This window comes from Tupaia chinensis, unplaced genomic scaffold (assembly GCF_000334495.1).
Source record: "Tupaia chinensis unplaced genomic scaffold, TupChi_1.0 Scaffold000527_1, whole genome shotgun sequence".
Classification (NCBI taxonomy): domain Eukaryota; kingdom Metazoa; phylum Chordata; class Mammalia; order Scandentia; family Tupaiidae; genus Tupaia; species Tupaia belangeri.
Window position 1 is genome coordinate 4477293 of NW_006160040.1, and position 12703 is coordinate 4489995.

The 12703-nt window shown below is 41.4% G+C and overlaps 1 protein-coding gene across 1 annotated transcript in view; it reads left to right on the forward strand.

Moving 5' to 3' along the window:
• ARMC2 (armadillo repeat containing 2) overlaps positions 1 to 5455 on the forward strand; it is a 140667-nt gene extending 135212 nt beyond the window's left edge. The window contains exon 18 of the mRNA XM_006156963.2: positions 5187 to 5455. Within this exon, the coding sequence (XP_006157025.1) occupies positions 5187 to 5344 (158 nt within the window). The 3' untranslated portion in view covers positions 5345 to 5455. The remainder of the gene's footprint in view (positions 1 to 5186) is intronic.
• The last annotated feature ends 7248 nt before the right edge of the window (positions 5456 to 12703 follow it).

Sequence of the window (12703 nt, forward strand, 5' to 3'; positions counted from 1 at the left end):
CAGCGGTGAGGGCACTCGGACTCTCACTTCCCCGAGGGCCGCAGTTGGGTCTGTCCAGCTGGGCAGCAAGTGCCGCGGGCATGTGGCTGAGTGTGCAGTACTTGAATTTCAGCTCTTTTACGAAGACAGCTAAAGAGCAGACTGTTTGGAGAATGGGACGAGTGCCAAGTCACAGAGGCCCAAGGCGGAGTATGAGCATGACCCTGGAGATGACGGCAAGAGAGTTGATACAGCAATGAGAGTGACCTGGTCATTATTGATGGCTGACCAGAAAAAAGAAAGTAAAGGCCCTCAACATGGCTGATGTGATGGCAGTCTTTCTGGAAAGTGGCTTGAAAAGAATGTTACCTACCACGTCCTGGAGTTGCAGAGAGGAGCTGGTTAGCAGCGTGCCTGACTCTCAGGTCTGCTCTGAGCCTCTCGGTGGAACTGCCAGCTGGAACCGACTGGTGCGAGCAATTTATTGCTGCAAATGTAAATGTACAAGGTAACTGTTCATCACAAGGTGTGTGGAAATTGACACGTAGGTGTTGTGACAGGAAGAGAGGCCTGGTGTTCAAGTCGGAGAATCGCATCATTAAGCCTAGACCAAAGGGCTAGCAGGTGCTTCTGGAAAACGTGGGGATTGTGCCTTCTGAGAGAGAAGTTGGGCACGAATCCCTCAAATAGCTGCCTGTCCCCAAACAGCAAGCTAGACATGGTGCAGGAGGCTTCTGTTGGTACTACCTGCAGGACACGGAGTCTGTTCATTGTCTTGTCTTTTAACCCTTTCTAATGCATTGCCCCAAATTTTGGTTTTTGGAAATATGCTGTGACCAAAGAGGCCTAAGAGTGATCAGCTAAGTGAGTGCTTTTTACAATGTGGGTTGTGAAATCAACTTAGTAGGATATGATTATTATCTTTAAAAAATGTAGTGAAGATGTAATCATGCCATTTGCTGGTCCCGTTACTGGACTCTTCTGTAGTTGACTGTGGCTCAAGTCCCGGACCCAGCAGCTTAAAACTCACACTGGGCACATGTGTGTGTGTGCTCAAAATCCCGAGAGGAGAGTGGAGGAGAAGGGATTGCGGAGTGGCCATCCTCCCTGAGGGGGGGAGGGGGATGATTTCTTGCTTTATATTTCTCTGTCTTGCCAGCGAGCACATGTGCCCTATATAGAAATCTCTTTTAAAAAGAGAGAGAGAATGGGAGAGGGACATAGTAGAGAAGGGGTCAGTAGATGGTATAGTGGTTACATCACTGGACTCCCATGTGACTGACTGCAGTTCAAGTCCTGGACCCAGTAGCTTAAAAAATAGAGGAGAAGAGATTGCAGTGTGGCCAATCCCCCCAGAGGGTTACTTCTCCCTCTCCTCCCTTCCCCCTCCATCCCCCCTCCCCCCTCCCCCTCCTCTCTCCCATCTCTCTTCCCCCAGCAAGTGAGCGCATGTACCCTAAGGCAATGAAGTAAAGAAAAACAATTAGAATGTGTTATATGTTGGAAGGGTAAATAATCTGTGAAACTTGTTTGTTATTGGTACGTAATTTCTGTGTATATGTGTACAGAAGTCATGACAAACATGTATTACTGTAGATCACAAAGCTGGAATAGCATACATCCAAATCGTTAGGAAAGCAGCCTCTGCTGCCCTTCGAAGCACAAGTTTCAAAATGTAATCCTCAGTGTAATCACTCCTTATGTATTTGCCATATTGACTTTGAAACTTCAGACTGTCGTTCTCTTATCTGTAGCTCCTTGGCCATTCTTATCTTGTCTAACCCAATTTAGAATTAACATGGTCCAAGTGCAGTGTAGATGAACTAATTACAGACTAGGCCTCAAGAAAAGTAATGCGGTCTTGACATTAGATTAAAAAAAAAAAAATTTTGCTGAAGTCACCAAATCTGACCAAAGCCCTGAGACAGCAAGGGACTGTGAAGTGCTTGGGTCAGACCGCTTCAGCGCCAAGGAGTTTGGGAAAGACGGAACAAAACAAGCAGTCATTTTTAAGCAGAAGCTTAGTGCTCAGAAAGTCTGGAGAAGAGGACACAGAAAAGATGACCTTGGAATCAGAAATCACTCGGCGCGTCTAACTGTCTTCTGGTCAGAAGCACAGATGGAAGGCCAAGCAGGCAGCCGGCGCCCTCCTGTGCAGTCTGCGCTCTCCTCCCCTCCCTGGTTATCTCATGGGTGGGGAGGTCCGGGTTTGCTTACAGGGTCTCCATGGAGGCCTTGCTGAAGTGTTTGTGTCTGCCTGGAACTTATCTTGGAGCTGCATAGCTGTCCAGTTGGTGGCGAGGAGGGGAAGGTACAAACTGGGATTCTAGACTCCCTTATCTTATTCTGGGTGGTGACACCGTACCCACAGTGCCAAAGTACACACTGAGCGCACATAAACATTCAGTGTAGAAAATCTGTAAACAGAGGAATGAAGCATTTTAAGCTGGCCCTATGAAAAAACCGTTTGCAACTTAGGTAATTGGCAATATTTGTGGTCATTTTAGGACTTAGTGGTTACCTTTGAAGTCGGCCTCAGGCCGCAGACCTAGGAAGTGGCCCAGCCAGTCTTTGGCCTAGAGGCCAGTGCGGGATCCTGAAGCCCGCTCAGGGCGGGAGGCCCAATATAAACAAGTGAAAGTGCATGGAAACTCGGCCACTTATCTCCCCACCTGGGTCAGATACACTTAGTGTTCACAGCATTCAGGGTGTCCTTGGATTAAGAATCCAGTTAAAGGGACCAACAATTGGCATAATGGCTATGTCGCTGGACTCCCATGTAGTCGACCACGGTTCGATCCCCGGACCTGGTGGCTTAAACTCACACCCGGCGCCCAAGATCCAGAGAGGAGAATGGAGGAGAAGGGATTGCAGCGTGGCCATCCCCCCTGTGGGGTGATTTCTCGCTTTCTGTCTCTCTCTTTCTCTCTCTCTGGCGAGCACACGCACCTTATAGCAAAAACCTTACCAAAAAAAAAAAAATCAAGTTAAAGTTGTTATTTAGCATTTTGTTTTACAAGTGCTTTTCTCCATTATCTATGGACTAATTTGGGATTCTAATGCTTGTTGGGATTCTGAGTTCTCTGGTTACCACAGTTCTTGGAGAGACTGGGGATGCAGAGTTGTTTTCTTAAAGAAGTATATCTTGACTACTTTGAAGCCAGCAAAGTTCTGATTTTCAGTCAAGTTTAAGGGTCAAGTGTCAAGTTTCCAGCCAGCTCACGGCATGGTGGTTAAGGTAGCTGGTTCCCACATGGCCCTGTGGTTCAAGTCTCAGACCCAGCTCTGGGTACATGTGCACGTGTGCCCGTAAATTCCAAGAGGAGAGTGGAGGAGAACTGCGGTGTGGCCATCACCCCAGGGGTGTTTTCTTTTTTCTCTTTTTGAAGAGTGTGTGTCCTATAGCAAAAAAAACAATAACAACAAAAACAGGCTGAAGTTCAACTCGGCTGCTTTCCCAGATTTTCTGACTGATTTAATATGTCAACCATTGAAGTAATTAACTTTTCTAATGTACATGTAAGGAAGTAACTTACTGATACTTTGGTTTCTGGAAAATTGTGATCTGACTTTTGGATGAAAACTTACATATAAAAAACTAAGAGATTCATTGAAATAAGGATGCAGGGCTGGCACGTAGCGTGGTGGTTAAGGGTGCTGAACTCCCAAATAACTGACTGTGGTTAGAGTCCCAGACCTGGCGACTTGCTTTCTCACTTCCCTCTCTCTCGTACTCTGTCCTTCTCTGGTCAAAATTTAAAATAAATAAGTACGTGAATAAAGTTAAATAAAATAATTCTTAAAAGAAATAAGGGCCCAAGTCAATGTAGGATTAATTTTTAGAAAAGTATTACCTTTAGGACAAGCAGATGGTATAATGATTAAGTCATTGGGTTCCCATGTAGCCTACCAAGATTTGAGTCCCAGACATAGCAGCTTAAAACTCAGGCCGGGCACATGAATGTGTGTGCCCAAGATCCTGAGAGGAGAAAGGATTGTGGAGTGGCCACCCCCCCCCCCGGGGGGGGGGGGCGTGATTTCTCACACTGTCTCTCTGACTCTTGCTGTCTCTTCAGTGAGCACACATACATTATAGCAAAAATCTCTTAACAATTATTACCTTTAGAAATTAAGAGATTAAAATAAAATATACTTAATTAAAAGTATTTGGGGACCAGTGGATGGTGTTATAGTTATGTTGCTGGACTCCCATATGGGCAACTGCAGTTTGAGACCCAGACTGAGCAACTTGAAACTCAGGCTGGGTGTGTGCATGCCCAAAATCCCAAGAGGAGAATGGAGGAGAAGGGATTATGATGTGGCCATATCCCCGGGGGATGATTTCTCACTTTCTGTCTGTCTGTCTCTGGTAAGCACACATGCCCTATGGCAAAAATATATCTCTCAAAAAGATATATGTATGTGTGTGTATGTATATATGTGTGTGTGTGTGTATATATATATATATATATATATATATGTAAAGAACACTGGGCAGATAAGAATTTCTCCTGTAAAAACGTCTTCTTGCCCCAACTCATTTCTTCTGTCATGTTAGTATTAAAGATCCAGGATGTTGGGCCAGCAGGTGGCATGGTGGCTAAAGCACTGGTCTCACATGGCTGACTTTCACTGTTCAAGTCCTAGACCTGGCAGCATGAAAACCACACCAGCCATGTGCGTGCGTGCCCAAAATCCCAAGAGTAGGGGAGAATGGAGGAGAAGGGATTGCAGCATGGCTATCCCCCCAGGAGTGTTTTCTTACTTTCCTCCTCTCTCTGTTTCGTCTCTCTCTTGCGAGCACATATGCCCTATGGTATAAAAAAAAAAAATTGGGAAAAAAAATCCAGTATAATTTTAACCTGTGTCATCGAAAACTAAATTTCATGGGACCAGCAGTTGGTGTAATGACGATGTGAACTCCCGTGTAGTCAACCATGGTTCGAGTCTTGGACCTGATGGCTTAAACTCACGCCAGGCACATGTGCATGCATGCCCAAGATCCAAGAGGAGGATGGAGGAGAAGGGATTGTGGTGTGGCCATCCCCCCAGGGAGTGATTTCTTGTTTTCTGTCTCTCTCTGGTAAGCGCACATGCCCTATAGCAAAAACCTCTTAAAAAAAAACAAAAACAAAAACAAACCTAAATTTCATTTAATAGGATTACATTTCCAAATAATTGCTGTAATTTTAATTTTTTTGATACAGATGAAGAACTAGCACTGGATGGCAGTTTTGACCAAGACCTAAAAAACTACCACAAACTCCACTGGGAAACAGAATTCAAACCTGTGGCACAGCAGCTTCTAAACCGAATTCAGAGCCATCACACCTTCCTGGAACCCTTGCCTTTCCCCTCTTTCTAACATGGTGCATTAACTACAGCAACAGCAGTCAGGTCTCCCTCATTCTTAAGCAGTGGTAACAGACATGAAGTTTTTCTTTTCAGTATTGAAATATCGAAAGCTTTTCAAGTACTGATTTTAGTGAGTAGCCTAAGCATTTCCTCTTGTTAGGTATTATGCAGAAATGTATATGCATGTTATATTTTCTGCTATGAGAAATGTAAGATGAAAATATATGCATTTTTAAAGTAAATGACTTTTCTATATTAAGTAATTTAGTTCTAGTCTTAAAATTCTGATTTGACAATTTTGGAATTTAAGTGCTCATCAGTTTGTTAGTTAAATGCACTGTGCAATGAAGACTGTTAGCTTTTGTACAGAATAAGACTATTAGATTTCATACGTAAGTCAAGAGGAATGGAACACAGTACTTTGAAAATAGCTGCACTAATTCTTACTACATCTAGTGATCCATTTCCTGATTAGATACTAGTGATTTTCTGGTCCTCATACTAGGAGAAGAAAAGGGAAAAAAAAAAAAAACACAAAAAAAACAAGAAAACTCCTTTAGGAGTCATCTACTCCTAAAAGTCATCTACTCTTTATTAAATAAGTAAAATAGGTTCAGAAGGGAATGTTTTACCATTTTCTTTTCATTTGAAGTGAACCAGGCAATCTTTTTAATTGTTACTGTCTGTTCCTCGACAAGAGGCATTGGAAAGTACCGGAAAGATGGCAGGCTTCAGTGCGGCAGGTCTCAGTTTGAATCCTAGCCCTCCCCTGCTAGCTGTGTGGGCTTTGGGCAAGTAATTTAATTTCTTGATCTTGAACTATAAAATGGGAATACTATTTATTATAGGGTAGTTTAGAAAAACCTATAGATGAGCAGATTATCTGGTTTGCTATCTAGTAAGTACTCAGTAAGTTATAGCATGATGATGGCAAAATCTTTCTTTGTAGGATAAGGTTGGCCTTTGAGTGAATGATAAGCAAAAATAGAGATTACTATTGTTACTCTGTACTAGTGAAACAGAATATGTGGAAATAAATGCAAATTTACTATTCTGCTTTGAGTAAAGCTGTTATTAACTGTTCATCTTCCTCCCTACAAAAAAAAAAAAGAAACAAACAAACAAAAAAAACCAAGATTCACAGGATAAGGACAGGCATCCCGGACTGGATGGGCTCTCAAAGCCTGTTGTGGAAAACCTATATTTCCAGGAACAAATAAGACTTTCTAAAGGTGGTGCTAGTTGAGGGCTCATCCCTGGTTAGGGCTCAGCAAAATCTTCTAGGGGCACTCAGTTTATTATAGTCCACAATCTGTATCATGTTAATAGATTTGTTACCAGGGAGACTCATCCCTTGGGGTGTCCACCCGAAAGGTGGCAGGTCTTGGTGCAGGAAAGAATTTGAGAACAAGCCTTTTAGAGAAAGCAAAAGCACATATTTATTAAGGAAAGTGTACAAAGCACATTACTCCATAGGTGGGGCAGCCCTTCTAGGGGAGATGGGTGAACAGTTCAGTTCCCTCCTCATGTGGACAGGATCAGAGAGCAAGCCTGGGACGAGTTTCTGCTGCCCACTGCTGCTCCAGCTGCAAGCCTTCAGAGGAAGGAGAAAACTTACCTGGAAGGTGAGATAGAAGGGCTACCTAACAGGCAGGGTGGCCTCTGACTTCAGTGGACTTCTGGCTTCTTACATAGCTTGGCTTAATGTCCGGCCAGGTAATGGATGGGATGGTTTATTCATGACTTCGCTGGGAAAGGGATGGTGGTCTTCCTTGAACCATGGTCTCTCCCATTTTCTGGCCCTATATGGAAGTTTGTCATAGTCATGGTAATTGAAAGTTGTCCATGGAGTGGATGGATATGTCATTTAACATACTAATGAAGTAAAACGAGGATATAATGAGTTTGAAGGTCAGGTAGTGATCATTTCAGATGCCATCTTGGTTCCAAGTGTTCTAACTGGTCTCTTAGTCCCCTCTTATCCTATCAGGTATTATTATTTTATTGTAGGTGTTGGAATGTCTCTTCCTTCTCCAGAAAATCAGTTTAAGTCTGATGGGCTAATCTCTCCAAAACTTTTAAGGATATAAATCTGTATTTTATACACAACAATCTATATATTGTACCTTGTGGGAAAAATCAAACTCTATTTATAGCTAATATAATAAACCTATGGTGAGGAAATTACATCTGCTCTCCATACTGACCCCTCTCCTTCAGACTCATGTGCAAGCTGGACCATTTGGAACTGTCTCCTTGCCTTAAAAATATATATATATTTTTAGGGATCAGCAGATGGTGTAATGGTTACATTGCTGGACTCCCACATGGCCAACTGTGATTTGAATCTCATACCCCATGGCTTGAAACTCACGCCGGGCACATTTACATGCATGCCCAAAATCCTTAGAGGACAATAGAAGAGAAGGGATTGCAGCATGACCATTCCCCCTAGAAGGTGATTTCTCACTTTCTGTCTGTCTGTCTGTCTGTCTCTGTCTCCAGTGAGCATGCACACCATATAGCAAAAATCTCTCTAAAAAAAATTCAAAAACATAAAATTTACCATCTTAACCATTTTTAACTGTACAGTTCAGTAGTGTGCAGTATGTTCACTGTGTTCTGAACTTGAAAACTTTTAGAACTTTCCGACCTCTAGAAATTTTTCATCTTGTAAATTCCATCCCCATTAAACAACAACTCCCCCTTCCCTCTTCCTCCTTGCCTCCGGCAACCATAATTCTACTTTCTGTTTCTATGAATTTGACTACTTTAGATAGCACCTATAAATGGAACTGTGTAGTGTTTGTCTTTTTGTGACCAGCTTATCTCACCTAGCATAATGTCATCAAGTTCACTTGTGTTGTAGCATGTGACAAGATTTCCTTTTTAAGGTTGGATAATTTGTCATTGTGTGTATGTACACATTTTGTTTATCCATTCATCTGTCAATGGACATTGGAGTTGCTTCCATATCATGGATACTAGGAATAACGCTGCTGTGAAGATGGGTGTGCAAATATCTCTTGGATATCTTTATTTCAGTTCTTTTGTACATATACCCAGAAGTGGTGTCTTAGTTTCAGCTGCGAACACAAAAATACCCTAGTTTGGGTACTTAACTAACAAAAGTTTATTCCTCATTCAGTTCCTAGTGAAGGCCCTCTTCCTGGTTTGCAGAGGATGTTTTTCTGCTATACCTTCATGTGGTGGAGAGAGCAACAATCATTTCTCTTGTGCCCCTCCTTATAAGGGCACTACTCCTATTCATGTCATTCTACCCTCATGACCTAATAATCTCCCAGAGACCACATAGGGCTTTAGCATATGAATTTGGGGGAATACATAAGCATCAAGTCCATAGCAAGTAGAATTAATCATAGGGCAATTCTATTTTTAATATTTTAGAAAGCTCCATAGTGTTTCCCATAGCAGCAATACCATTTTACATTCCCACCAACAGTATACAAGCCTTCCAAATTCTCCACATCCTAGCCAATACTAATTATTTTTGTTTTTATTAGTAGCCATCCTAATGTATGTAAAGCAATATCTCAATGTGTTATCATTTTGTCCTTCTCTTATAATTAGTCATTAGTCATGTTGAGCATCTTTTTTGTTTGCTTTTTAAGACAGGGTATTACTGTTACAGTCGTCCTGCTTCCGTCTCCCAAGTAAGCATGCTACCATGTGTGACTTTTAGGGTAGGCCAGGAATTGAACTTGGGTCTCCCATGTGGCTCGATAGCTCATGCCTATTGAGCATGAGCTATCACAGCTGGGCATTGAGCATCTTTTCATATTTTTTTGTTTCACAACTTTTGTTTGTTGGCCATTTGTATATCATCTGTCTTTGGAGAAATGTCTTTTGCCTGTGCTTTTGATGTCCTGTTCAAGAAATCATTGCCAAATCCAATGTCGTGAAGCTTTCCGCCTGTGTTTTCATCTAGTTTTATGTCTTAAGTTTTGATAATTATTTTGCATATAAGATTAAGATCTTTTTTCATTCTTTTGCATGTGGATACCTAGTTTCCCCAGTATCATTTATTGAAAAGACTGTCCTTTTCCCACTCAGTAGTCTTGGAATCTTTGTCGACGATCACTTGACTATATGAAGGTTTATTTCTGGGTGCTCTGTTCTTTTCCATTGTTCTATACATTTGTCTTTATGCCAGTGCCACACTGTATTAATCACTCTTGTCTTGTAATATAATTTGAAATTAGGCAATGTGAGACTTCCAACTTTGTTCTTTTTCAAGATTGTTTTGGCTATTCAGGGTATCTTGAGAATCTATATGAATTTTAGGATGGGATTTACTTTCACAAAAAATGCCATTGGGATTTTGATAGAGACTGCATTGAATCTGTAGATTGCTTTGTGTGTAGTACTGACGTCTTAATAATAATAAGTCTTCCAATCCAGGGACATGAGATGTCTTTCCATTTATTTATATCTTTAAGTTCTTCTAATAACATAATTTTCAGTGTATAAGTCTTTCATCTTGTCTTAGTACAAGCTGTTAAATCAAAACAACAGACTGGGCAATTTATAGACAACAGAAAATTATTGCTTATAATTCCAGAGGCTGGAAAGTCAAAGATTCAGTGTCTAGAAGGGTTTCTTCCCTCATGTATGGTGTCCTCTAGCTCTGGCCTCACATAGTAGGGAAGAACATGCTCCCCAAGGCCTCTTTTATTAATATAAGAGCACTAATACCATTCATAAGAATGGAGCTCTATTGACCTAATCATGTCCGAACGCCCCACGTCTTAGTATGAAAACATTGGGGATTAGGTTTCAGCACATAATTGGGAGAGGACACATTCAGACCAGAGCACATTTTTTTTGGTTAAGTTTATTTCTAAGTATTTTATTATTTTTTGATGCTACTGCAAATGGAATTATTCTCTTAATTTCCTCTCTAGATTGTTCATTTTTAGGGTATAGAAATGTAACTGATTTTTGTGTGTTGATTTTGTATCCTGTAACTTTACTGATTTTGTTTATAAGTTCTAACAATGTGAAATCTTTAGAATCTTTTACATATAAGATTAAGTCATCATATCCAGCAGATGGTGTGGTGGTTAAAATGTTGGACCCCCACATGGCTAACCTCAGTTCAAGTCCCAGACCTGGTGGCTTGAAACTCACACCAGGTACATGTGCCCAAAATCCCAGGAGAGGGACCAGCAGATGGCGTAATGGCTATGTCACTAGACTCCCATGTTGTCAACCATGGTTCGAGTCCTGGATTGGGTGGCTTAAACTCACACTGGGTGCGTGTGTGTGTGCCCAAGATCTCAATAAGAGAATAAAGGAGAAGGGATTGTGGCATGGCCATCTGCCCAGGGGGTGATTTCTCGCTTTCTGTCTCTCTCTCTCTCTCTGTCTTTCTGGAAAGCACATGTGCCCTATAGCAAAAACCTCTCGAAAAAATAATAAATAGACAAGCAGCTATTTAGGGAGTTGAACCATCAACTAAATAACATGTTTTCTAGCATGTATCCATAGGATCTGTTCAGTGGTGTATGTAAGAATCATCTATACTAGGAACAACAGAAGACACCTTCAGAGTAGCACGCTGTTTCCACTTTTACAAGGACACACGGACCTGTGCCAAATGAGGGTAAAATATATTCACCTCCCCTATCTCACACTCACCCTGGACCTGCTTCGAGGCACGTAGCCATTACGCTAACTGCTGGTTCCCGCAAAAAAAACTCTTGAAAAAAATAAAATAAAAACAACAACAACAACAATACCCAGGAGGAGAGTGGAGAAGGGATTGTGGCAGGGACATCTTCCGGGGGAGGGGGGGATGATTTCTCACTTTCCTCTCTGTCTCTCTGGCAAGTACATGTGCCCTATGGCAAAATAAATAAATAAATAAAATAAAGATTAAGTCATCTATAGAAATAATTTTACTTTTCTCCAACTCGGATGCTTTTATTTCCTTTTCTTGCCTAATTGCTCTGGCTATGACTTCCAGTACTAGGTTTAGGTTTAATAAAAGTGGTAAGAGTGGGCATCTTTGTCTTCTGTCTGATATGAGAGTAAAAGGCTTCAGTCTTGGGAACCAGCAGTTAGCATAACGGTTATGTCACTGGACTCCCACATAGTCGACCACGGTTTGTGTCCTGGACCCGGTGGCTTAGAACTCACGCTGGGTGCGTGTGCGTGTGTGCCCAAGATCCCGAGAGGAGAATGGAGGAGAAGGGATTGCAGTGTGACCATCCCCCCTGGGGGGGTGATTTCTCACTTTCTGTCTCTATGTCTCTCTCTGTCTGTCTGTCTGGCGAGCGCATGCGCCCTATAGCAAAAACCTCTCCAAAAAAAAAAAAAAAGGTTTTAGTCTTTCACCATATATTAGTGTGAGCTTTTTATATATGGCCTATATCATGTTGATGTGATTTCCTTCTATTCCTGATTTGTTAACATTTTTTTTTTTCATGAGAGGATGTTGAATTTTGGCAAACAGTTTTTCTCCCAAAATAGAGATGATTATGTGATATTTTTTTCTCTCCCTTCTGCTAATGTGGTGTATTATGTCAATTGATATTCATATATTGAACTAACCTTCCTTCTCAGGAATAAATCCTACTTAGTTATGGTACATAATCCTTTTAATATACTATTGAATTCTGTTCACAAGTATTTTGCTTAGGGTTTTTGCACCAATATTTTTGCATTAATATTCATCAAAGATGTTGGTCTATAATTTTCTTACAGTGTCTGTCTGGTTTTGCTATCAGGGTAATGCTGGCCTCAAAATGATTTTGGCAGTGTTCTCTTCAGTTTTCAGAAAGGAGGATTGGTGTTATTTGAATGTTGGGCAGAATTCTCCAGTGAAGCCATCTGATTCTGGATTTTTCTCTCTTGGGAACTTTTGGATTACTGATTCAGTCTCCTTACTAGTTAGAGATCTGTTCATAGTTTCTATTTCTTCATGATTCAGGTTTAGCAGTTTATGTATTTCTTGGTTATCCAATTTTTGGTTTGCAATTGTTCATGATAACCTCTTTCCTCCACAAGGAGAGAGTTGGAGAAAGAGACAGACAGGCAGCCGCACCGTGATCCATGCCTGGTCTCAGCCAGCCCGGGTCACAGGCACACATGCATGTGCTAAGGACTCTCTATGTGGGACCTGTTGTCCACTCCTGTGCCACCTCCTGGCTCTCATAATAACCTCTGATCATCTTTTTTTATTTATGTGATGCTAGGTGTAATGTCTCCTCTTTCATTCTGAATTTAGTTATTTGAATCCCCACCCTTCCTTCTACCCCTTCCCTCCCCCCTCCCCCTTAATCTAGTTTAGGGTTTGTCAATTTTATTTATCTTAAAAAAAAAAAAATCTTAGTTTGGTTGATTC